This window comes from Aulonocara stuartgranti, assembly GCF_965226115.1.
Source record: "Aulonocara stuartgranti genome assembly, chromosome: 17".
Lineage (NCBI taxonomy): Eukaryota > Metazoa > Chordata > Actinopteri > Cichliformes > Cichlidae > Aulonocara > Aulonocara stuartgranti.
This window is the reverse complement of record NC_138953.1, coordinates 34,833,186-34,860,257: the sequence shown is the minus strand read 5'-3', so window position 1 is coordinate 34,860,257 and position 27,072 is coordinate 34,833,186. Positions and strand designations below refer to the sequence as shown.

At 40.3% G+C, this 27,072-nt stretch overlaps 2 protein-coding genes across 6 annotated transcripts in view; one reads left to right on the top strand and one right to left on the bottom strand.

Moving 5' to 3' along the window:
• Positions 1-1,737, bottom strand: part of cdkn1d (cyclin-dependent kinase inhibitor 1D) — a 5,515-nt gene extending 3,778 nt beyond the window's left edge. Inside the window, exon 1 of one of the 2 annotated variants that reach the window (XM_082509617.1) lies at positions 1,556-1,737. In XM_082509617.1, coding sequence (XP_082365743.1) covers positions 1,556-1,695 — 140 coding nt within the window. In that variant the 5' untranslated portion in view covers positions 1,696-1,737. Of the gene's footprint in view, positions 1-1,097; positions 1,292-1,555 lie in introns of those variants that run through there. The other variant, XM_082509616.1, reaches the window with a different exon arrangement.
• On the top strand, positions 1,299-27,072 carry sapcd1 (suppressor APC domain containing 1; the record flags this gene model as incomplete). 4 transcript variants are annotated; one of them, XM_082509612.1, is made up of 5 exons in its annotated part: positions 1,299-1,388; positions 17,476-17,628; positions 25,629-25,799; positions 26,210-26,365; positions 26,527-27,072. In XM_082509612.1, 5 exons carry the CDS (start codon positions 1,299-1,301, stop codon positions 26,614-26,616), a joined length of 660 nt encoding a protein of 219 aa, XP_082365738.1. In that variant the 3' UTR covers positions 26,617-27,072. The 4 variants fall into 4 exon arrangements, with proteins under 4 accessions (XP_082365738.1, XP_082365739.1, XP_082365740.1 ...); XM_082509613.1 differs by lacking the exon at positions 1,299-1,388 and adding an exon at positions 10,347-10,364; XM_082509614.1 differs by lacking the exons at positions 1,299-1,388; positions 17,476-17,628 and adding an exon at positions 21,788-22,328.

Here is a 27,072-nt window from a genome sequence, read left to right as displayed (position 1 = left end):
TAAACACTAAATGATTTTGCCCATGCAAATGTAGGTCAAAACCCTCAGGAAGGGAGCCCAGCGCTGGAAATTGGTTTGTGGTCATGAATTGCCTTTTTTTTCCCCCTGCCTGCATAACTGATTTAGAAACGTTCCGTTAAGACACTGTTTTTCCAGAGGTGAAAACGCACTTTACAAATTCGCCTATTCTGCTCTTGAACATACCAGCACTCTATCGGGCGAAGATAAGCCTGAAAGACAGCAATTAGACCCTGGGTTGGGGGGTGAGGGAGTTGCGCAACTGTCTGACACCTAATACTTTATAATGCTTATACTTTCACACGTACACTTAAATGCATTTACGGCACCTGCACACCCACAGGAACCGTTACAATGTCCCAAACCACAACAATTCAAACACTTTCCTAAGTGAGTGCGTATTACATATTTATAACTTCAATGACCTATTTTAACTCACATTGCCGTACAAAAACATTTAAAAAACGGGCACATAACAGTTTTTGTGTTCAGTAAGAGGACCGCGCTCCCTGAGAGAAAGTTGTTTGCGTCGAAAATGAAGTGGGCGCGGTGTGCTGGTGGTCAGGTTTCTACTATGCTCGGTGTCCCCGAGGGAAAAAAAATCCTCCACTCCTCAAACTAAACATAAATAAATATATATCCCTCCACTTTAAAATGCATTTATTTCCTTTGCAGCACTATAACACTGGCATTAAACTGCGGATAAACGCACAGCGGTGGGTGTTATTTTTTAAGGTTTTGCGGGTTAACAAGGGAGCAGCCAGAGTTCGTGACGCAGTTACATTAAACGAGGATGTGGGTCAATGAGATGCGACACACAAACAGCCTCATGTCTTTTCTAGTCTCTTCGCCCTTGCTACATAAAACAACACACACGCACTATTTTTTCTTACGAAAGCATACAGAACGCTTACATTTAAGCAGTGAGGCGAGCAAACTCTGTTAGCTTCAAAGAAAGATTAAAACAAAGCTAGCGTCTTATTAAGAAAAGGAAAAATAAAAACTAGCCTATATATGTCTATAATGACCACCAGCAATATTAATACTAGTATTATAAACATTATTATTTTTTATCTTACCATAGGCGTCAGTATCTCAGAATAGTCCGGTAAAAGTGTCGCTTTGACTGCTCCAGCTATTTTGTCGCACCGGTTTGAGGAATTAACGGTGTTGCTGTGTGACAGCCCTCGCGGACATAAACACTGTCACGCTGCAAAGTTTCACTCAAACACTACCCACGGGTGGGTCGGTCCTGTCCCCTTATCCGCGACTTGTTTGTTATGGACTGCGAAGAGACAGGGGACGTCCTTACGCGAGAAGTCGGTCACGTGGTCGCCACCAAAACAAGATTGCTGGAGCGCAGCCAGGAGGTTAGTAACGATATAATAGTTTATTAGCGTGATTAAAATATGAAGCACGTTGCACTTCTTTTGGGAACAAAAAAAAATGCACACAAAAAACACCTACACCTATAAACGTGCTACAGGAAATAGATTAATAAAAATGTATCACATTTTAATAAAGACAAACTTCTTACCTCTGATATGTTTGCGAAAATGTGAAATTCCTCGCAGCTCTCTTCCCAAACCTGTTCCCTCTTCGCTCTCCCCGCGCTGTGTTTCGCTTCTCCCTCTCGGCGCTCAGAAGTAGGTCAAATATTTTGGCAGTGGCCGCCATTTCCCCTTTTCCGTCTCTCAAATGTGACACACAGTTCCCGTGTTTGCTTGCATCACGTTTTATTTTGGCGACGTGCCCGTATCCTCGAGTCACGTTGAGCTGCAACGTGACAGGGCTGGACAGACAGACTCATTTGGACTTGCCCTACATTTTTCCAGTTGAATACAAATTTCCAACCAAGTAGGGAATAAAATAAAAATAAATCACCTGAACTTACTTCACAGGATTCAATGCATTTAGTAAAAGAGGAACTTGTTTTTTAACTCAATTGCTACTTCTCCCCTTGACCTCTTGACCAACTTATTATCATAAATACTGAAAAGAACATAATGTACTTAATGCTTTCTGACCCTGAAGAAAATTAATTAGATTTAATCTTGTGCAATTGCAGCTCTGAAAAAACGACGTGACATTGTACTGCATGCCATCACACATGATGTTTTCATTGACAATTTGTCTGCTGACCAAATTAATAAGGTGTTTAATACATTAAATCATATATCTGTTTATGTAAAACGTGCATAACTCTCTGTCTTTTGGGACTTGATACAAAGTTGAGTCAGGGTGCGTGGAGCTTGGATAAACTTTGTGCTTGTGAGTAAAGACCTTTGGTTCAATGAGTAAACCATTAACGAGGAGGACACCAAACAGTAGACCCATTGTTGGGTTGTTTGGTGTTATAATGTATTATAGGAGTAAACATAATACTACGTTGCTGTTGTTGTTGGTACCATTCAATGAATTGTTCCCAGAACAACTGAACATGAGTGCAAAAACAAAGAGATGTTCCGTTGTTTCAATAACACCTTCATACAAACAAAACACATTAATTGCACTCAAAATCAAATTTTACAGTTGAAGAAATCACTGGATGGATCAAAACCATTCATTAGTTTTGGGGAAATAAGAGTGTTTTTACTAATCCACTGGTTGTGGTTTTGATAGGAGATTTAAATAATGGTAAACAGAATCCAGTATATGACAAAAAGTAACACCTACATTTGTATCTAGTCACAAAAACTGATTTTTCACCCTAAATAAACATGAAGAAAAAAGTTGGAGTAAATTGAAATATACAAAGTTAGCCTTTCAGCATAAACATGTTTCTGAGTGTAATAGTTATATTTCTATCCATCCAGCTCTTGTAAAGCATCGGGTTTCTCTTGCTGGGTATGTATCTATTGATCCCAATGATTTCTTTTAGGTGGTGAAGTTCAGATTGTAAAATAATGTCCAAAGATTTAGAGACCGGTGTTATCTTTAGAGATGATTTGCCAACACCGCAGTCACGTTTCAAGATAAAGCGTGTACCAGCCCTGTTAAAAAAATAGTCTGAGACTATGTGCCATATCACAGTTTTATTACATTGTTTCTGCCAGTTTTAAAATCTATTACATTTAACTCCCTTCAGGTTCCTTCCACAGAACGTGCATGTTAGGGTGGTTTTACACGACCTAACAGTCATGTTTTTTTTAAATAGTTCTTTTACTTTAGTTCAATTTATGCTTTTTTCCCAGTGGTTTGATTTCTTTTCACACAGAAAAAAAGCCAAGGGAATTCCAAGTGAACCAAAATGCGCAATTTCAAACCTTGTGAAGATGTTCAGCCTGTTTTGGCCACACGTGTCTGGTGAAGCAACAAAAGTAAATAGAGTAATGACGATGCTGTGTTCTGGAGGACTGGAGAACATGGAAAATTTACATTAATTTCACAGCCAGTTACTAGACCGTAATGACCTTTGCACATCTATGGTACCCTGCCGCATCCCAGAATGCAAAGCAAAAAATGCTATGGAAAGGTGGTAGTTGAGTTGCTTCACATTCACACTACAGATAAACCACGGAGCAGTTCATTTGGAGCCCCCACCCCTTTCTTGCCATACAAGTGTTTTCTTTTTACTTTATACTTGAATACCTCCCACTTGTCTATATATGATGTAATTTTAGTGATGTTCAGGGACCCCTTCAGTGTGGCTCTTGTTCGAGAAATTAGTTACATCCATCAATAGACTTGTAACACGCAGACATCTACAGTCTAAATTCATTTAAATCATCACTGTCGTCACTATTTCCTGCCTGCCTTCCTTTTATTTCTATTTTAGTTTTTAGTGTCAGTGAGCACTGGTGGTATTTTTGCATCCCTTTTGCTTCTTTTATCTTTCTGACACCTATTCTGACACATCATTTGTTCCCTTAACTTAAAAAATATTATTGTTCTTTCCTGTTGTACTCTCCCGTTTCCTATTGCTGCAGTGCCTCTTCACATGGGCAAAAAATTTACTGTTTTATTGCTTATCAGTGACATAATATAGAAGTCATCCAAGGGGCCTGTTAGCCAGCCAACGGCCCTCACTCCCAAAGGTTATTCAAGGATTTGCAAACACATACACGGACTATTTTTAAACTGTTTAGCACAATGAGTTATTCAAGTCTGACACAAGTAATGCTTTCCCTCCTTCAGTAAGAGATGCAGACAGAGGTTTATGAGCTCTTCTGGTCAATAATGCGGTAACGAGTGAATCATTTCCAGTGTGAATGCAACTTTAAAGGGTCCATTAGATTGCTATCATCCTCACGAAGAGTGGCACACACCAAAAGAGAAAAGAAACGACCAATTTGTGTACCTTTTTTTGTTCTATTGCGTAGACATTCAATGGCATATCAGTACAGAAGCTCAGCGATTGCCAGATTATGTACAGGAAGATGCTGTAACAGCTTGAAAAGATGACACTTTCCATGGAAAACAGAAACAAACCTCCATGTTTTCTTCCGGGGTCTACTTTCTCCACTCGTGTACTGATACACAGGTTTTGTTTCTGTGGTGAGACCTGTCATTCAGCAGAATACTGCATCCCATCTGATGCGCTCACAGTGAAGATATGAATCGTGCTGTGGTGATGTCACAGATAGCTCGCGACACAACCAGTGTGGCGACCACAAAACCTCCTTAAGGCCTCGATTATACTCTGTGGCGGACAGAGAGAGCTGGAGACCCGACAGGCAAGCAGTCATTCCTGTTATACTCCTTTGAAGTCTGAAGCCTGGGGTGCATGTGCAATTGGTTTACTTCATATACTTTACTTCAATTTACTTCATTCAGACCCTGCTCCAACCCAGAAAGTATCATCCTGGCCTTAGCCTGCCTTGTGCTTGTACCAGCCCAGCACCATCATCCAGTGCTGCAGTGTCAAGAAGTGAAGGTCTTTAAATGGCGACTTGACCCTGCCTTGAAAAGCATTCACAGCAATCACATTGACTCCTATGCTAAACTGCCTGACTTTAAGGCAAAAATATTGTACCATTGAAGAAAAGGCCCTCCATTTCCTGTTAATTATACCCTGAGTGTCTGGTTTACACATATGTAATTCTTCCATTTGTACTAGAAATAACTGTTATCCAGAGTGTAAAGTTAGGTGGAGAGATAGATCTACAAGTTAAAACAATACATTTCATAGTAACTGCCTTTCTTTCATGCTCCATAGAGCATCCAGAAAGTGTCAGGTTACGGTTACGTTTCACGTTTCTGGAGAAGGTTGGCACTGAAAAATATCCGTCGCATGAATACTTACATGAGGGGACCGAGTGTCCCCTCAGCCAAGCATCTTTGTCACATTAATGGAAAGATACAGTGTTTCTTTTTTTAATGATTCATTGTTTTAGGTCTCGTTTATTTTAACACTAGTCAGTCAGGGTTGTGGCCCACTTCCCTAATGCCCTACTAATCTGTGTGTGAGGTGGCCTTTTTATACACTGTAATATTTGAGGACTCAGCAGCAGACAATAAGTCCTCAGCAGCATGATCCCTCACTGTTTTGTCAGCTCTGTGACCTGTATTTACAGTCAGCTTATTGTTCCACATTTAATTCCTAATCCTCTTCTTGTTGTCTACAGTCCTGTGTGTGTGTGTTTTGGTGCGCCCGCCCCCTTTTCCCATTCTTAATCCTGTGCTTTATTTTGCAGTTGCATATGCAGTCATTAAGCCCATTGTAACGGCTCCACGGTCAGTGCCCATTGAATATATTAGCACTCTTAGTAAAACAACAGTCATCATAGTACAATGTGACTTGGTCAGAAGACTGGAAACTGTCATGGTGAGCCTTGTGATTGCAAAAAAAGGAAGAATACAGACTTTTTTTTATTATAATGTTACTGATTCAGTGCACAAACAAAGGAAACAACAGAGAGTCCACTAGGAACCCTATAATACACCTCCTTCACATTTATCTGATAATATTGACAATTAATACTGACTTTCACTAAACCACAGAATCACATTAAATTACCAATTAAATACTGTTGGTCACATTATTCCCCGTGCTGACATATAGCATATGTAGGAAGGTGTTACAATACACACTGAGGTTAGGCTCATGTTCCTTTGTGCCTTCATTATTTTAAGTACTGCTTTAACTACCAAATATTGTGCCATGCAGAACTTAAAATGCAGTTTGGTTTCATTCCGGATGAGATTGAGGTTTCAGAAAGGTGCGTGTCTAGAGATAATTTTCCAGCGTTGAAGCTTTGGTGCTGAAGATGCTCTGAGGAAAACACCAAAAGAATGTACGGCACGTACCGTACGCCAGTCTCGTTTGAGCAGGAAGCGTCTGTATTGAAGGGGGATGCTTTCATAGAGATAAGGAGGACAGAAAAACTGGTGAGAGGAAGTTGTTGGTTCACAGGTGCAGTGCGGGGGTTTCCACATCCTTCTACCCTTCAGCTCCGGAAGCAAGCGCTGAGAAGAGGCTTACCACAGACAGGAGATTGTTTACATCAGTCATTATTTCCTAGCATACCACAACAAAATGCAGGCAAGGAGAAAAAGAGACACTTAATTGCACAAGAAGTAGAGGAATGGCAGCGAATTACGGGAAGTTGGTCTGCATGTTACATCACTGACATAAGGCTTCACAGCTGCCTGCTTACAGCCTTGCATTTGTTTGCATTTATGTCCATAAGCTAGAAGCTAACCTCCAGACAGCTCGTTTGTAGAGTATATGAGGAAACTACCCCCTGTGCAATATGATGGTAATCAAGCATTTATATTAATATTTTTGTTTTTTGGAAACAAAATTTGACTATAATGATTGTAGCATAGACATGTACATATATATCTGTATGTACCCTGTATGTCTGCTCCTACATCATCATGCATATAACAATTAAAAGTCTATGTAACATTAGCATCAACGGTGTCAAAGAGGATTTGGGCCTGCTTGAGAAATAATCAGTGCTTTACTGAATGTTGTTTTGAAAATGGATCTAAATCTAAATTTAATTGTACAGTTCAACAGTACGATGACACAGTCTACAATCATTTGACTTTTAAGCGGTTTTCCTACGGGGCATATACGCTTTTTTGTGTGCTCACAAGTGCATGTGCAAATGTGTACACACAAACGTTCATGCAACAGATAAGGATCTACACCAACATACAAGCTGTACAAGCAGCAAAGATACCTGTAGGCCTCAACCGTGCATATGTTACATAAAGTAAAAAAATAATAATAACAAGCCAGCTCCAGTAAGGACGGGCTGGTGAATTACAGGTAATATGGTGGTGGTGAAAAGTTATTGTGTTTAGAGAACAAAGCTACATATTTTGGAAGATCATTGTGGTTACTTTTTAGTGCACATCAAAATTACACACCGACATACAGTGACTGTGAAGCTGTTCAGTGATAAGCTAAAATTTTTGAGAATACTTCTTTACTGTCTTGGTGTGAGGTTCATGAGAAGCTCATTTATCCGTACCAACTGACTACTAACTGAAGTTATTTCCTTGTTAGCTTAGCTTAGCATAAAGACTTCAAAAATAAATATAACAAACTTTGTTTGTTGATTAACATAATAATATTTTTAGGTTAGCTAACTCATTAGAATCTGTTAATTAAAGCACAACCTAAATGATTTCACTAAATGATTTGATTTTGAAACCAGCTTGCTTATTTGCTAAGGACTAGCCTATGACCATAGCTGTCATGATCCTGGGTCCTTTTGACCCAGCGTTTTGTGTTTTCTCTTCGCGATTTTGGTTCTGTTCTTCCTCTGGTTAGTGTTTACTCTGTTCTGCCCGTGTGTTCCTGTATCTAGTCCGCGTTTCTTAGGTTGTGTCCTTTCATGTGCAAGTTCCTGTTTTATTGTGAAGGTCTGCGTCTTATGTGAGTGTTTTCAGTTTGCCTCCCTAGTCTCGTCATGGTTATCACTCCCAGCTGTGTCTCCCACCTGTGTGTAATCTCCCTATGTTCTCTGAGTGTATTTAAGTTGTATTTTCTGTCTTAGTAATTGCTGGTTCGTCTGTGTTGTTTCCCCTCGGTCTCCCCGTATGTATTTCCCCGGACCTCTGCATCTTCGTTTCTGGTTTGTTTTGTTAGTTTTACCCAGTTTAGGTTTTCCTGTTTCACCTTCACCCACGCCATTGCTGTTTGTATTTTCTTTTGTTAAATAAACACTCACCTGCTCCAGAGCTGCTGCCCTTTGGGTCCTTTTCTACATTCCACACGGCTTGCCCCGGCAATCCGTGACAATAGCACAGATAATTGTCCTTTTTGAAATATAGTGTGACCAATTGTTACAAAATAGACTTAATGTTTTATTTGCTTTAAACCAAAATGAGCTACTTAGCCCATACATTTAGCAGGAAAGTGGTCGAGACTGAAAACCATTTTAGACTAATAGTTAATGCAAAAACTTCTTGGATGCGTTTTACGACACAGGAAGTTAAAAAAAAATCCTTTTAAAATGTCCAGTAGCACAGAGAGTAAAAGGGTCCAGTTTGCTGGCAAGTGGATGAGGCCGAGCCTACTCGGTGAGATCCACCTGTCAGACCTGCCACGCCTCTAATGCAATTATTCCAGGTGAATGTGAAAAAAAAATCACCTCATTCAGAGTGCTTATGGAGGGGGGGGCGGCTATTCACAGAAACCCAAACTGATTTTCTACCAAGTTTTAAACACTTGTTTTAATGCTGTAAAGTTCAGCAGTTTATCATTGGAGCCTACAAAGGCTTAAGTGACACAAAGTTGTAAAAACTGCAGTTTTTACAACTTTGTTTATGACTGTAATTCCCTTAGTATTCAGCCCTGCTATATTTAGCATCTAAAATTCTTCATTTGCCTGGTTTTCACCTTAACTTGCATGTTTTTGTTCTGCAAACCATAAAATCTGTTCTTAGCAGGACATTAATATTGAATGGTGACACACCTTCAAAGCCAATGGTGGAGTTAAAATCAAATCAGGACATTAGTGCTGTAAAAAAAAAAAAAAGGGAAAGAAAAGAAAAGAAAAGAAAAAACTTTGTGAGTGAAAAATATGTGAGGAGTTTCCATGGGAGTTTCCACTTGTGGAGGCCACAGGTGGGGTTGTCACAGAGAGTGGGGGAGTCAGTCATATACTATTTTCATATATGTGCTATGTTGAAAGAGCGAGTCTGAGAGAGTTTGCTTTGGGTCTGGAGAGACCGAGGGTTTGGGGTGGCAGCTAGTTAGAGCTGCTCACTGGGGGGGGGATACTTGGTCGTCACGGTGAATGGCTCTAAGATGAAATTTGCCCAAAGAGACCCTGACTTTGTTTGTTTTGGGGGCTCCTCGAGGGGCTAGCGTTGGGGGGAAAAGATACAGACAGGAGACTCTAAGATTTATTTTTTCAGACTTGCGGTGTCTCATGCACCATTTCCTGAGTGTGCACTCAGCGTGTTCCCACTTTGCATTTTATCTGTACACTTAAAGTACTACTTGTTCTTTCAAGAACAGCCTGTTCTCTGAGGCGGTGCTTTCTGAAATATTGTTTCTGCAGAGTGTATTTGTGGGCGTGGGGAGAGGGAGGAGGAAGGCTGAAGGGCGGAGCGAGGCTGCTGTAAATCCATCCTTTGTTTTTATCTCTGCCTCTGTGTGTGTGTGTGTGTGTGTGTGTGTGTGTGTGTGTGTGTGTGTGTGTGTGTGTGAGGAACTTGTTTTGGTCTTACTGAGGTTAATTCAATGTCAAAACTAGAGCAAAAGTCACTGCAAGGCAATATGAAACATTAAATAAAACCAAAGCAAAATTTGAATCATTGCAAATGCATATAGGCTTAATGTGACTGCATGGTGAATAACTGCATGGAATATACTAAGAAACTTAAGTGAAGCTATATTTTATGTGCCATTCATAAGTCCAGGAGGGCTGTCTGCTTCTCCTCCCTGCAGCTGAGCTAAAATAGGTGCTTCAGCTGTTGTGCTTTTGCCCTTATCTACATCTGGTGAACATCTGGTTTCCATCTGACTGTGCTCGTGTGGAACTGGGTTGGGTTGTGAGCGTGACAATAGTGCAAAAAAGAGAGAGAGAAAGGGAAGAGGAGAGGGTATGGAATATGTTCGTGAGCTTCGATAAAGTGTGCGTGACAGGCTGGCTGAGAGGACGAATGAGTTGGGGGGGTAGGGGGTGAGCTAATGACTTGCCGAAAAGAGAGAAAGATTGTGTGTGCTTGTGTGTGTGTGTGTGCGTGCGTGCATGTTAACCTTGCCTGCAACCAATAATCTCAATGCTGCCGTGACAAATTAGGCACAAATCTTTGCTGATGTGATTAATCTCATTGTTTCACAGAAAGTTTTTTTTTATTTTTTTCACCGGAGACGATCACATCAGAAATCTGCATGGAAGAGTGAACTGGCATCTTTATCTCTTCAATGGAAACCTGTTGAGTCCTGTTTTTATGGCTCAGTTTAAAGCAAAGTATTATACCATGACTGGGGGAAAACAGAAGGGGCAAAAAAGTTGTAAAATTAAGTACGAAAAGCACCATCAAACCTATGTGTGAGTCGGATTCTTGCTTTGTGAGCAGATGATATGACGATTAATGTTTAAGATGTCCATCTCTGGGGGAAAAAAGAAAAGGCCTTTGGGTTTTAAGGGGGCAGCAGGAGTCTGTATTAAAAATCCTCGATTTGGGGCCACAGGGTATTCATGGTAAGCAGGCCAGCTGGGTTGCTTAGGAACAACCTCTAAAGCCTGTATGAACCTTTCTGCATATACATTGTATTAGATAGAGTAAATGATAAGATGTGTTGCACCTTTTGTTGATCAATATCTCTTAATATGAGATTTTAAAAAGTGGTTCTAGGCTTGGAAATGTGATTTTTAAAATGATTTTCATCCTTTGTGTCTCTTTATATTGTAATACACTGTTTATCTTGGCGTTTTGTAGTCCAAAGCTGCATCTATACTGCAAGCACTTTGCTCATCGTTCGTGACTTTGAAGCTGACGGATGGCTTCTTGCAAAAGTTGTGTTGGGTACCCTCAAATGTGTTTACTACCAGGTCGTATGTCAATCACTGAAATCCTTCGCCTCACTGTTTGTCACACAAATGTTTGACTTGAAATAATATTTTAATGCTAAAATAATAAAAACAAATATAAAAAAGCATATTTTTATTTTTTAATAAGAATCCAAATCTGTTACTTCCCTGAACAGACAAATGTGGTTTAGGTTTAATGTTATGCCCGATTAATTTCTGAAAAAAGTCCAGTTTTTCAGTTTGTAGTTTTAAACAAGTTTTTAAAGAGCTTTCTGAAGTACTTGTGTTTTCTTGTTTTTATGGTGTAATAAATCTCTTAATCACCACTAGTCCTGGGTTGGAACCTCCTTTTGGTTTCAGAACCTTAATTCTTTGTAGCAAAGGTTCTTTGCTACAGTGCAGGACAGATCCATGCTTTCACATTTAGGTTGACGTCTCCATTTGTGCTGCAACAGATGCTGGGTTTACCATCTTCTGTTGTCCAACTGGTGAGGTTAAGAAAGTTGTAGTCTCAGTTTCTCTTGTCTTCTGCTGCTGTAGCTTGCTTTGAGTTTTTCCTGACAGCACACATGTTCGAGTTAATCTCTCTATCCTAGTCCCTTGAACCAGTCTAACTATTATCTGCTGACCACTGGCACTAACAAGGCATTTTAACACACAAAACAGGCAGTTATTGAATATTTTGATATTTTGTGTTGCTTTTTAGATCTCTTATAAACCCGAGAAATAGTTGTATGGAAAAATCCTAGCAGATCAGCAGTTTCTGAAATAATCAGACCAGATTGTCTGGCACCAACAAGCATTTTACATTCAAAGTCACTTTAATTGCACTTCCTTGAACTTCAGCTGGCCGTCTTAACCATTAAATGCATTAAGTTCCTGCGTTGAAATTTGGTCGACGACATACACTGTGAGCATTTTCACAGGTTTACCTGTAAGTCTACATGTAAATACATACTTAGAGTAATATTGTAAAGGGGAAATGATGGTGCTATTTTTTACCTTTCTGGCAAAGTATTATACAAACCCATTAATAACTTCTCCATTTGCTGCTCTGCTACATTATACTGCACAAACTGCAGATAATATTGCAAACAAACTGAACAAACAGTGTGATGATCTAAACATCCATAAAGCATCTTTTTCTACATAAAGTTCTGACACAGAAAAGTCCGTAAGGCCTCAAACACCCTCCTTGAAATAAACAACCCTCAATGTGTGTTTATGATAAAGAAAGTACTGTATGTGCACAATTCAGGCGCCAACTACAGTGTGTGTATGTGTGTGTGTGAGAATCAGGGGGAATGTGGCTTATGGTGTAAAGTACATCGATTGGGCAACAACATTTGAGATGTGCTGTTAAAAAAAAGTGTAGTTTGACACATTTGGTATCTTTGACAGCTTTAATTCTTGACTTTCATTTAAAGTTTCGTGGGCCTGAGCAATGTTGGATAAACTCACCTAGTTCCAAGAGTAAAGGTAATGACACTATCTAGTCTCTGATAAAAAAAAAAGAAGCTCAATGTCTGAGAAAAAGTGCTGGCTGTAGGTGCGCTATCCCTAAACTACATCCATGAGGCCTTAATAGGTCAGATTACAGCCAATATATTGTACATGTATAAGCACACTTCCTGCAACTCATCACGCAATATTATTTTTGGCACGAACACATCATATTCAGGATTGAGTTTCCTCTCAAACCGCTTGTTTGTTCCATTCCTATCCATTGCTTATATTTGGTTCTTAGGACAAGGAGGAGCCAGTCTGTAATGAGCTCCCTTGAGAGACTGCAAAGACATGTCATTTTTTTCATCACTGGTTTTAAGTGTGTGTGTGTGTTGAAGGGGGTTGGGGGGAAAATATGTTTAAGATTCCACAAAACTATGATCTGGAACAGTGAGCCCAGAATGGCCCGCACTGGATATTGGACTGTAGAGGCGAAGGGAGCGTCCAGCTTCTGTGGCGAGGAATAATGTGTCCATTCCGCTTGACAGTGACTCTTCATGACTGTTTCACATCGCTATATAGAGGGGCCGTGGCCTGTCCGTGTTAGCTGCTTCTTCTTCTTCTTTTTTTGTTGCAAACAGTTCTATAAGTATTCATGAAACACAGGAGTGACAGCGAGGGAGCAAATATGTGTGTGAGAAAGTGTGTATGTGAGAGAGCAAGACAGGAAGCAACCAGGGGCCCACTCTCAGCCACAAAGTAGTAGTAGTGACTAAAAAGATTCACTTTAAGAGGAAGTGAGTTACTGTATAAAATTGTCTGTGTGTGCGCTAGAAACTTCAGACTAAATATGAATAACCTACAAACATGTATGCACATATTGCGAAGTATTATACCATGACTGGGGGGAAACAGGAGCGGCAGAAAAGTTGCAGCTTGTGTGAATAAATTTGCACCGTTTATGTAATAAATGTGGTGAATTCACTCCTCAGGGGAGCCCACGGTGGAAACCTTTGTGATCGTATGTTGTCTTACTTATGACCATATATGCTGTGTACAAAAAAACAGGCCATCTATTGCTCAGGATATTATGAGCTCATGAAGCTTTAGGCTTCATTTTGGCAAGACTCACAGGTCTTATGATGGAACACACAATCCTCCCTCTGTAATGTAACTTTTCTATATAAAGGAATATCAATAAATGTAATATTTATATATAAATATTTTGAAATTGCTTTTCTGGGTCCTTATCTGGTCCTCTTTTCTGTCTAAATTTGCATCGTTTGGGAGAAGAAAAGTGGTTCAGTCGGTTTTTCATAGCTATACTTTGAACATGTTGTTCCTCATGAAAGAAAACATCCCCATTAAAAAAAATGGGGGTGAGGAAAGGTTGAAAATAGCTGACATACTTTTGAGGAAGTCTCTCAGTTGGCACTTAATTGTGTTGCTCCATCTGGTGTTTTGTTGAAGTTACTGCGGCACAGACTTATGAGAATATAATACAAAATGTCAGCTTTTAACAGTTCGTATTCTTCAGCAGGCAGTTTGGACTTATAGCTCCCTCTACTGTTCATAACCTATATCACACTTCAAGTAGGCTGTGGGGAAAAAGGGAAACGGAATGGAGAATATTAGAAAGCATTTTTCTAATTTTCTGTTGTCCAATTTTGTCCCAGTTTTCTGTTTTTACCCTGACAGGAGTATGCTCTTCTATTGCTGCAGCCCACAGAAAACTACACACAGATGCAGAGATGCTCTTCTGCATAACCTGTTGTTAGGAATGCTTATTTGAGTTACTTTTTTCCTGTCAGTTTGAAGCAGTCAGGCAGTTTTCCTGTGACCTCTGACACCAAAAACGTATTTTCAGTTTTCTGAAATACTCACTTAAGTGACCTTTCATCCCCATTCTGTTTGTTCAAGTCATGTAATAAATTGAGTTGCTGTCATGTGATTGCACTAATGAGCAATTGAAGGGGTATGAAGTCTCAGGTGAGTGACCTGACCATGACAAGATGAACAAGTCCTGCTATTCTACTGTATTGCAAAAATTAAATACCAGTGCATTTCTTTGCATTTGACCCAAACTCCTAACTTAAGTGCATTTAAGCTGGCATGGCTCAGATCAATGTGTTATCTATTATGACCCAGGTCATGATACTCTGTGATACTCTTTACTGTACAGCACTGTGATAATGTAGTGGGTGGGACCAATGGGTGGGCACTGTACCGACAGGGAGGTCCATCAACACATGTTGATGGACCTCCCTGTCAGGACAGTGCCAAAAGAGGCTTAACCGCACCCACTGAATAATCAAAACACAGTATGTACTGAATGTGATAGCCAGTCTCCCAGCAGCCTACAGTAACAGCTTAAAAGAGGTTTTATGGTTTGTTGTGTTTTGTTTTTTCTGAGCTTCTTTTTTTATAAATATTGGTCCTCGATTATCAGAGATTGTGAGACCTTAGAATCCTAATAATAATTTGATATTGTTTGATTAGCATCAGAACTCCAGCTAAAATATTACTATGGTATCACTCTCAGGGGTTATCCCTGTTACACCTCACCCACAGCAAGTTTGTTTAGGTTATACAGCAGCGTAATAGCAAACAGTCCTTTTCACCAAAGTATTTCAAAAAGAAAGAAACAAAACTGCACAAAGACATACACTTGTGGTCAGAAATTCAAATGCAGTCATCACGGACATGAATGTCATGATAGTGTGGGGGGGGTTTCAGGGTGTGTAGCATACATCTTTAATGAGTTTAATGACTTAAATTATGTTGCTTGTTTGTTTTTACCCCTCAAATTTTAAAGGCTGACAGGGTATCGTCATCACCCTGGTGGGCGGTCGGGCGATCGGTATTGACATCTAAGTTTCTCGATAACGCAACAACACGGTGACGTAGGAGCTTCAAATTAATATCATAAGTATATCTACTAAAAATTTCAAATCTCAGTGATCTCAACGTCAGAAGCAGAGGAGGAGCCAGACATTTGAAACACCCGGGGCTTAGCCCTAAAGGGTAGTATGCATGTGGGATTTTTTTTTTTTTTTTGAGGGGGGGGGGGGACTTAACCAAGACATAACCACAATCAGAACTAGATGATAGTAGCACTAAAAATCATCATAGACCTGCACTACACTTATTTATTTAATTCTACCAAAGTACAATATTTAGATTGAGAAAAGTTTATATAATTATTTAGCCTTGTTGTGCAAACAAGCCTGCATAACTTAATAAATATAGAATTTGAAAAATAACAAACCTAAAAAGAAACACTAGGTACGAGATACATGAGTACCTATGATACAGTGATACTTTTAGTAAGCAACCATTTGACTAACATGTGTGTCTCACCTGCTCTTGTTCATCTCTGTTCTGTCCTCATTCTCCATCTCAATCTCTGCTCCTCTCTCTCTCTCTTTGTGCTGACAATCATCAAATATACAGTTGAAACCAGATATTTACAAACTCTTCAGATCAAAACAAACACTTTTTTAATTGTAACATCAAATCAGACTAAATGTTTATTTTTTTAGATTGATAAATATAAAAACATATTTGTTAACTTTAAGAGTAAAGAGAGAAACTGTCTGTGTTTTTTAATTGCAAATGGCACCAAATTGTATTCAAACTGAGCCACACTTATGGAGCTCCACAGTTCTTTTCCTGGTGTTTTGGTTGACATCTCTTGATTTTCCCATGTCACAGAAACAGGCTCTGTGTTTTGCCTTATATGCATCCACAGCTGTGCCACCAATTTACTCACATGGACTCTACTAACCTATCAGAAGCTTCTTCAGCTCAGAATGGAATCCTCTGGAGTTTTCTTATTAATTAACAATAAACTTAGTGTATATGTACTCCTAAATTTAATGAAAGTGATAAAAAATAGACAGCTCTGTCTCTCTTTATTCTGACATTTAACTAATTCAAAATATATTTCAATATTTATCTAAAACAAAAGTTTACTCTAAATTGATGTTGTACAGTAAAAATGTTTTATGTTTTCTCCCTAAAGTGTATGTAAATATCTGGTTACAAATGTGAATATCCTGCTGTGTACTGAACTCCCTCTTATTTTGCATAGAAATATACTGAACAACATACAAAGCATAATATATAAAATAACATTTACCCGAGTTTTTTCTTTGAAAGAACCCTCTAATGTCCATTCTTATATTTCAGTACATAACTGAAACCGATTTAGTCGGGGAGGGTAAGAACTGAAAATATGAAATAAACACACGTAAGCTAAGACTCTCTTAAAAAATAGCATTTGTTCGGCTTTTCATTTCGCCATTTGTTGATTCACTTGAAGAGCAAGTAAAATAATATTGGTCAAGTGATCAGTTTCATATCAATCTTTCGTGATGCACCGTCATATTTACATTATTTGTACGGTACGAATGATTTGCTTTGGTACCTGGTCAAACTTAAGCTCTCCTTAGTATGGCTGGCTCCGTCTCTCCAACAGCGCACTCACGGGCAGCAGCTGCCCCCGCCCCCTCGCTCAGTCGCTTAGTGCCTGAGCTTGGATCATACCAATATCAGGGGGGGATTCACGCACAGTCGTAAATTCCCACAGTGTGCACTATGTGCTTCGAATATTGTGTGTACTTTTTGTTTTATACAGTTGTCAGCCAGGCATCTAACTATGAAAAAATTACACTCCAAAATACCCCGGGCTTCTGACAAAACAACCCGGGCTTAAGCCCCGTAAGCCACCCCCACGCTCCGCCCCTGGTCAGAAGTCAAGTTTTCTGAAAATCCTGTAAATACAATAACTTCAAAATGAGGCAACATAGGATTTTTAAACTGATACCACAGGTGTGTCTGCTCGGAGGCTGAGAAGTAGAACTAGCACACGCCAGTATTTTATAATTTTTGTACTGTGCAGGTCTTCTTCCAGCCACCTTATACAGAGTCCAGAGTCCTCTTCAGAAGTAAATGCAAATTTTCTTATACCTCTCTGTGTTGTGATCTATTCTTTTATATTACATTTTATACTTGTTTATATTCATCAATATTTCTGCCCCGTGTGTATTTGTGTGTGTTATAGTTGCAGACTACAATGATACAAATTTACTGGAAGCTGCACTGCTGGGTGGGGACAGCTTCATTGAAGACACACCAGCTCCTGCATCCCAGCCTTGTTGGCAGCTTCATAAGAAAGATGGTGATGGCAGACCCTGAACCCGTAACTACCACAAAGGTTGTTTCTTTTCCTCTTTTCAGTGCATTTTTGTATTACCAGCGGCTATGTGTTGTGCTTATTCAGGTGTGCCTTCAGTGAGGAGGTGGAATAAGTGGATAGTATTTTTGTCTTGGCTTACCATCATAACTAATTGCACACCACCTGGAGTCAAGATGACTGAACGGTCTAAGGCGTTGCATTTAGGTCTTGCAGGAAATAGTTCATCAGGAATGCATGTGTGTGCATGTTTGAGTTGCTATTTGTTTCTAAGGCTATTTGACCTCAAGTTTAAATACATAAGTCAGATTCCATTCAGTTTAGGGTTATGCATTCGAGATCATTCAATTGTATATTATGATATATTGACAGATAAAAGCGTGCTCAAGCATCTTTGTAATCAGTGTTCAGTAGCTGAGCAAAAGCTCTGTGTTCTGGTTGCCTTCTCCCTTGGAGGCGTGGGTTCAAATCCTGCTCCTGTGACGAAGCATTTCAAAATATATTTCATTCAGTATTTAAGAAATTTGCAAACATGTAAACATGGATTTATTTCTCACACATAAGTTGTAAGAAAGCTGATGGGAAACGCAGATCCTAAATGGATAGCACTGGGAATAATTGCGGGTTTTTAATGCTTCATGCACTGAGAGCACAAAACATTGTGTGAATCATTAGTGCATAAAGACTTGCTTCTTCTGCATTGCTCAGGCTGATCTTCAGCATCTATTCATGAGCTTGATCCTACTTTCACCTGCTCTGTCTGCCGGTGCAGGCCTCCTTAGATGACCTGGTGGTACCAGGGCCCACAGGTGCACCATATCCATGCTGAGCGAGGATGCCTGATATACTGCTGCAGCTCAGAGGTCCTGAGCTCAAACTATCCTCTAGCCTCAGTCTCCTGGTAGCTTGTATTACAGGCACACACCACCACACCTGGCAAGAAGCAGCCTCACTCACAGAGCTTTTAACGTCATCACATTAGAGTAGTGTCCTTCAATAATGGAAGTAATGGCAAAGCAAATAACTACTGATATGAGATTTTCTTAATTAGCAGAAGGACGTGTGTGTATGTGATCATTTTGTTTATGCACTGTCAGATAAACAATAAAACATTCATGGATTTTTAATAATCACATAAACAATGACAAACTCAGGACACTGATGGAAATCAAACTGCAGGAATTCTGTTTGGCTACACAAGCAATTTTACATTCATGAGGCAGACCACAAAGACTGAAGAAAACTGTAAACCGGAGGCTAACTTCTGAGGTTTTTCTCAGTTTTTTACAAATGTCTGTCTGAATTGTGTGACTTTGTGAAAGGTGTGACTTTGTCAGGTCTTCCAGAGTAAGATGAACCAGCACAGGTATTTATCATTTTGCCAAATCTCATGGGCTATTGTGTCATGATGGCAGAGCGGTTTAAGGCGCTGCGTTCAGGTCGCAGTCTCCTATGGAGGCGGGGGTTCAAATCCCACTTCTGACAGCAAGTTTCTCGCATGTAGCAAATGAAAGATGAAGATGCTGTTCATCATTACAAAACTAGTCACTATGCAGGGTTGAACAGTGCCCAACTAAGAGACCTGTGTTATGAGAAATTTAGATCTCAAATGCATTTTGTCAGAGTAACACTAAGAATAGTTGTACCCTGTTCATCTGAACAAGTCAGTTTCCCGCATTGAAAACACCTGAATGCAGTAGTGGCAGTCGAATCTACGCCTTAACCTGCTCAACCATCTATATCTTCCACAGCGCTTTTTGGTGATATAGATAATTCCACAGAGCTTCCTGTTTCATCTTAAGCCCTCAATACATGCAGCTGTTACAGAGGTTACAGATATGATATTATGGTTGGTGCTTAGAACTTTGGTCTCATAAAAGCAGATCTCAATGTGTTTTGAAGTGAATTCAAAGTCCAAAGCATTAACCATTACACCATGGGAGTGCCAAAATAATGCCATTAGAAAATTAGCTGGAAATCATTGGATTGTGCTGTTTACTGGAAAACAAAATGAATCATATTAGCTTTAGTGGTTAACTTGCATTTTAATGGTATAAAGATCATGTAAATAAAAAAAGAAGGTCAGCCCTGATTTTACCAATAATGCTCGAATGACAATAAAGTTGCTCCAGTGATTTCAAATTTGCAGATTTGTGTAAAAGAAAGTGATTCTACCAGTATGTGATAGTGCCTTTAATAAATAGTTAGCACAGTGTACATGACAGTTATATATCTTCAGTAAATATATTAGTGACATGAAATTAATGACTTGCTTTGTTGTACATGTCAGCTATTACAAAACTCACCAACGCGGAATTAGACCTGACACAACACCAGCATCTTTACTTGAACAGTGTCAGACAAGCTACTTGCTGTCAGAGGTGGGATTTGAACCCACGCCTCCAGGTGAGACTGCGACCTGAACGCAGCGCCTTAGACCGCTCGGCCACCCTGACACATCTGTAGTCATGGTTTCGTGAAGTTAAAAATTTAGGACGGCTGCCTATGCCATCTAAAATGTTCGGATCATGCTGTTGTTACAGAGGTTTGGATCTTTAGCCATCAGAATTGTTGTCTGCCACCCTCCTGGGAAGAGCTGAGGAGAGCCCCAAACGAGAGGTCACCCAGCAGCCACGGAGCAGAGGGTTGCAGTGACTCCTCTCAGGCCTCAGGCCCAGAGGCCATCAGGAGTGAGCCAGTACATACATGAGCGCCCAGCCCCAGACACCAAGAAACACCAAGAAACACCAACACACCGACCTCTCAGAGCATCAGCCACTGGCAGAGAGTGTGGAGAGGGGAGGTGAACAGGTGCACGCAGACACAAACGTGCATTCCCACCCCCATATACACGAACAAATACTCAGCACTCACCCGACGTAGAGACAAACATAAATAGACACTGTACACACATTCACACTCCCCAAACATACTCTATATCCCAGGTCCGTGTACCCCTGCCCCCAGAGGGGCAAACCGTACCCAGACCCAGGAGATGTAACCCTTCTCTCTGGGGTGGAGGAAAGCAGATCGCCTCCTTATCTGCAGTAGCAGGGAGGCCCCGCATCCCAGACCCCAATCCGACGGCCAGCACTTCCTCCCAGCTGCCCAGCCCTGATGGTTAACAGAACGGGGGTGAGTGAAGAAGTGCATTTAAAACACAGGAGGGCATGGTGCTTCCTGCCAGAGAGCAGCACGGCTCCTCCCGAAAACCCTCAGTGTCTATATGCATTTAAAATTGAGGGTAGGGCACCAGCGCCAGAGGTGAGTTTGAATACACAGACTATCCTCTGGATGCTGTATAACGTGCAGGAATCCATGATGTAAATTAGCCTTTATGCATGTAGTGTTTCGTGTCCACTTTAAAAGGGAGCACTTTTGTCCATAGCTTAGCTGCACAAGCTAATGAATGACCTCTCTTTTGAACAAAACGCCCTCACACAAAACAGGAGGGGTACCTCCAAAGTTTGGTTTTGTCCGTTCATTGATGGTAGTTTTGTGCTTGATGCAAAACGCTAGTATAACATATATTTAACACATTGTTGTAGAGGTTAATTGTAGAACCAATCTGAGGGGGCACAGTAGGGGATTTTATTTTCTATATATATATTTTTCCCTCACAAGTTGCACTAAAATCTCTCCAACAGGGCTGCTGTTGGATCCATAACAGCCACTTTAGCCTGAGGCCCTAATGAATAACATGTGTTGCTGATTTTCTGTGTTGCCATCGACTAACTGAACAGCTGAGCGCTGATAGTAATGCTGTTAGTGTCAATAAACTGAGCCTACTGAAGTCTCTATCTCCTGTACTTGCTCTCAAACTCCAAACTATACTCGCCATAGTCAAGTTTGTTTAGCAGCTCCATTCAGTGCTCCACACCTCTGTGCTTGATCTCTCATCCTCAGGTTATGTCACATTCCAGGCAACATGTTGGGACAGAAAGCTCACCTGAAACTAACAAGAAAGTGATTTCGTGCCCTTCCTTTGGACCTAGCTGCAGATTAGCATGATTTTCCTTGAGCTGAGGGACAACTTCTTCGTATCTTGTTGGAAAATCCAGTGTTTGTGAAACACAGCCTTGTTTTCCTCCTCTGGCCTTCTGCTGTAAATTTGGGATAAACAAGCTCCCCCCCCCCCCCCCCTGCTGTTATGACACTGATGGAAACACATCAGGAGCTGATAAGTGTGTAACCACACCTGTATCCTCCCCTCAAATCTCCCATCCGCAGCTTCATTTTCATATTTCCTGCTGGGTGCTTTTTCACCTTTTGTTGTCTTTTCTCTCATATTTGATCCGGCAGTGCCAGTCTCACCCCCTCTCCAACCCGGTTCTCCCTCTCTTTGTCACTGGTTGTCGATCAACCAGTCAGTGACATGTGGAATTTTTCATCACCTCGCCCCGGGGGCACCATGCTGCCTGCGCCTGTGTATCGTGCTGCTTTTTTTTCCAGTCCTGCCTTCTCTCTCTCTCTCTCTCTCTCTCTCTCTCTCTCACTCATGCACACTCATTCTCTCCCCGCGGTATTATTCTGAGTCAGCCAGTGGCAAGCTATGGTTTGTTGTTTGTGGTCAACCCAGCTGTATGGGGTAGCAGTAGCTGTCAGTGACTGATCAGCTCTCCATGGCCTATCGTCCCTCCAGCTCTGGCTCCTACACTGTGGTTATCATCCCGCTTAAGACCAGTCTGTGCAGCGTGGACGCACTTCGCTTCTACCTATGGGTGAGGATAGAGGTGGTATTTGTGTGTCTATACATCATCTGTTTTGTCTCCCTGTGTTTTTTAGGAGTTGTATGAATGATCAAACTGTTGTATACTAAACATGCTTTTGATGGACTCTTCTGTCTCTGGGGAAGTGTCACTAGTTTGGTACATTTGGCCAACCTGCAATAACCTGACTTTTCCCACTTCTCTGGAATGTAACATCCATCATTTCTGTGTTGATTTTGACTCATTTACTCATTATTTTACAGTATTCTTATAAAGAGACAAGTTTATCTAGGCTAAATGGCAGCATATTTCACTAGTAAGTTCAACCGGTACAAGCTACAAGCTACAAGGAACGAGTGCCAAGAAACACAAACAACTAAAGTGCAGGGACAGAAATGTCAGAAATCTTATCTGTTGATTAGAACTGAGATTGTTAAACAATTATTTTCATTAATCTTTGAACAGACAGCAAACACAAGTGTAGTCTCACAGACAAAAAAAACTTTTTTAACTTTTTAGGCAAATTCAAAGAGGTAAAAACGTCCAATTTTAAGTCTTCATGTCTGCATAAAGCTAATTCAGTGTCACACGAGATATCCTCAGTTCATTCTTTGATTGCACTGTAGGACAAAGGCAATTTTAATAATATGCCTAACATGATATCTGCACATTTTTGCTGCCGTCTGAGGTTTTATCACATTTATTCTGTTCTGTGTTAAACTCAACTGGTGAATACCATGCCTTTCAAAAAAAAAGGCATGGTAAAAATTCAGCATTTTTAAAGCTGGATAAGTTTTGCAAAAGAGGATTTTGTGGTTTCTAAGTGCCTCCTTATATTGCTTGGTGGAGTATTACTCAAGTTACTTGACAGGCTCAGGCTCAGGGCTCTCTACTCTCACTGTCAGTCAGGTTTTTCATGTGTCATGCTGTAATAACATCCAACTTTTGGCAGCTGTGCAAAAAGCTTTTTTTTTTGTATGATTTGCCTCAGGTAAACACTGCTTCCAAAGTACTGAAACAGTGGATTAACAATTCATCCATATCTTTTTGTCTAGCAGTAATAGGTTCTGACTGTTATTGAATTCCAGCACACAGCTAGACTTGCCTCACACAGCACAGAAGTGTGCCTCGACACACCATTGGGGAACAGCTTTGTTAGTTGAAAAGACACATTTTGGATTCATATAATGATGATGCACCAACCTCTGTTCAGTTGCAATGCTACTCTGCTGCACGTGCTGCAAACAGTGCTGAGATAAATGTTGAAGCTGCTCTGCTGAATAAAATATGTTATGACAGCATTTCTAAACTATCCTATTATTGCATTATTAACATTTAAGAAAAAAAGGTTTACGCTTATGAGCCAAATAATAAGTAACAACCTCCTGCCACCGATGTCAAATGACCTAATTAACAAAACAATTGATTGACTATTAAAATAGTATATAGTTAGCTATTACAGCTATAGTCTTGATGGTGTACCCTGCAACACACCACAACCATCAGAAAATCACACCAGGCATCAAAAATAAGATCAGCCTGATATCTGTGCAGTGATATCAGTCACCATTCAGTCGATAATTAAAAAGAAAGTGAAGAACAAAAACTATATTTTAAACAGTGCTTCCATTATATTTTTATCCATGGGAGAGAAGTTTAATAGGTGCTAGCTACCAAGGGGCAAACTCCAGAGCTGAAAAAGTGGCAAAAACTGCAGTTCCTGTAGCTGCCACTTGAGGCTGGCACCAAAATGAAGTTAATCTCCACAGACTCATACATTCAAAGGTTGAAGTTTAGAGATTAAAAAGCACATTTACTGCCTGGTACAAAATAGGGTTTGCGCCTGTGTGGGTAGTTTTCTCTTTTTAATAACTCATCTGCCTGTATAATTGGCTTGTTAGTCTCAGCACTAATTGGCTCAATTAACGTATTCCTGCACCCAAACAGTTTGTGAATGCAGCTTTCTGACCAAGCTAGCTAGAGTTAGCTTGATAAATTAGGGCTCCACCCTTTCTTCCATATATGGCAGCTGAGGTCACGGTGACTACTTTCATCTTTGATACTGCCTGTGGAATTGCCATGATATTTTGCAGTTGTTCTCTTGTGGTAGGGAAACTATATTCTGCTAATGTCAGTATGTTTAGCATAAAATATCACGCTCACCGCGTTTTTTACTTCTCATGAATTTTACATTTTCTAACTGGAAAAATGTGGATTTTAGGGGTTAAGGTCACGGCACAATCCTATAGAAATAGTCGCAAGTCTAATTGTTTCTTTTAAACATTAACACGTTTGAGACAAGAAAGCAGAGAAAACTATAGAGCAAATGTGCATGTTTTCTCACTAACAGCTAACCAGCCCAGTGGTGTATATGCTTTCTCCATTCTTTTCTTTTTTTTTAAATGTAGTGTTTGTTTGTGATAACAGTAAGCCGACTCAATGTGACAAACTTGTAGATAATGTTGAACCTGATCTCTTTTTCTCAAGGCTCTCAGAGTTGAATGTTTTCACAATGTACATTTTTGGTTAACTATCATAACTGAATCATATGTGGCAAACTGATAACATAAGGTTGACAGCCATGGATTAAGAGGTCATGTTAGCAATATTCAGATTAAGAGCATGTCTCATTAATACTTCTAGCTTTTTAAATTTGTTTTCCATTTGAACAGCACACTCACTCACTGTGTGTTTTTCAGACAAGTTGAATTGTCACGTAAAGGTGATGCGCATCGTTGTATGTATAAAGTGCATGTGTTGAGTCAGGTTGCGTTCAGTCATTTCTATCTTTGCTTTATTCGGGGTAGCGTGACTCTACAGTCATCCCAGTGACACATTCCCACATGTCAAGCTCGATCTTCACAGCTTCCTGTTGAAGGATCAGTGTAACCAGTTTTCTGTTAGCAGTAAATCTACTAACGATCAGCAGCCGAGCCAGAATAAATTTAGACTATTAACTCTAAAATAGAGAATAGAGTTTTCGGCCTCACTGTCGTTGAGATTACAGTGACTAATGGTCTGAAGTCATGAAGCCCCACCGCCACATGTCATGTTTCTCACTGTGTGTCTTTGTTTCAGCCTATTTAAAGAGCCTGTAACCCCGCTGGGCATAGACTAAAGAGCTAAAGGCCACCTGCTGCTCAGTGTTGCCTGGTACACAGTGCCTCGGGGCCTCTGGTTTACATGCTTCTATACATGAACCTGAAGGTCAAACATGTTAGCCTAGTACACAGGGACATACCAAAACTGGTTCTATCATATAACTCAGCACAAACAAAGTTTTCCATTTCATTTAGCTTCTTTGTGTTTCAGATTAAACGGTTGAAGGATCTGGAGAAGGAGAAGGACGCTCTGTGGTCTGGTCTGGAGATTCTGGAGAAGGCTCGGCTCTGGTATCTCCAGCGGCTGGAGGAGAACAGGGCTTGGCAGGATAGCATCGAAAGCAGAAGTGGGTTTGTCTCCAGAAATGAAGATGGAGCAGAGGTACAGAGAAGGGCCTCTTTGATTTTACTGACATGAGGCTGTCATGTTTAATAACGATGAATGATTACAGTCTTAACTTCCTTCTGACTTTGAAAAGGCTTGTCATTGTAACACAATCACAACTGGCTGCCTTATTGTCGAGGCTGAAGGATGGAAGTTGCATCGGGCCTTACCATAAATTTTAGCATGCACAGCGTCCAAGTTTAGTGGTCAATATCTGAAAAATTGTGCAAGACTTCAGCCTCATTCCTAAACGACAAACATTTCCTGTAATTACATTATTTTAAGCATCTATTTCATTTTCATCTGTTAGTGAGAGCATTCCTCACCAATCATAAAGATGAGACTTGTGCTTGGCATCCATTCGGGTGTTTCTAAGCCCACTAACAGTTCTGTGTGCCTGTCCTCAGGCTCGCTCCTGCCTCCTCGGGTCTCATATCCAGCGGGTGAACGGTTCTCTGGGCTCTGTGATGAGTGAGCCTAACGCCATGACCGGCAGCAACCCCTCTCTGCTTGAAGCAGTGGCAGACAGTGACCTCCGGTGGCACAACTCAGTACTGACTCAGGTAAAGAAACAACCCTCAAGGAGGTAGAAGAAATATATTTTAATTAAATATTGAAACATCTTCTTTAAGAGCTTTTAATAAAGTTACGTGAATAAGTTTTGCATCAGCGTTCTTATGATTTGTCCCTTTGTGTAACATTGTCATTTTTCATGTTTTAACAGGAGGTGAAGAACAAGAATTGTCAAATATCCTTGTTAGAACAGGAAAAACACGCTCTCCTCAATCAACTCCATGCACTGAAGAACTGCTGACTATAAGCTTACACGTGTATTACACCCCAAACTTACATTTAACTGGATATCATACAGTTATTTGCATGTAAATATGTATTTAAATTAATAAATGATAGTAAATGATACATTATTTTTTTCTTTGCTTTGTATGCAGTGAACCAGCCTGACTGGAAGGTTTTTGAATAACTTGACTGACGTGTTGAATGTGCTGCATTTGTTAATTCCTCATGACTATCATTTAACTTTGACCACTTTATGCTCTCTGCTGCTGATGATACATTTAGGGTTATGTCAACATCCAAGTATTCCCACAAATTTGTTCCTGCACTATTTGTCTAATTAAAATGTAAAAGTATATTAAATAACAACTGCAAGTCCAGAAAAAGATGCCCAGGCTTCATTTGAACCGTAACACCTTCTAGTTTCTGTAAATGTGCTTGCTGGGCACGTGAATAAATCATATTCTAACTGTAA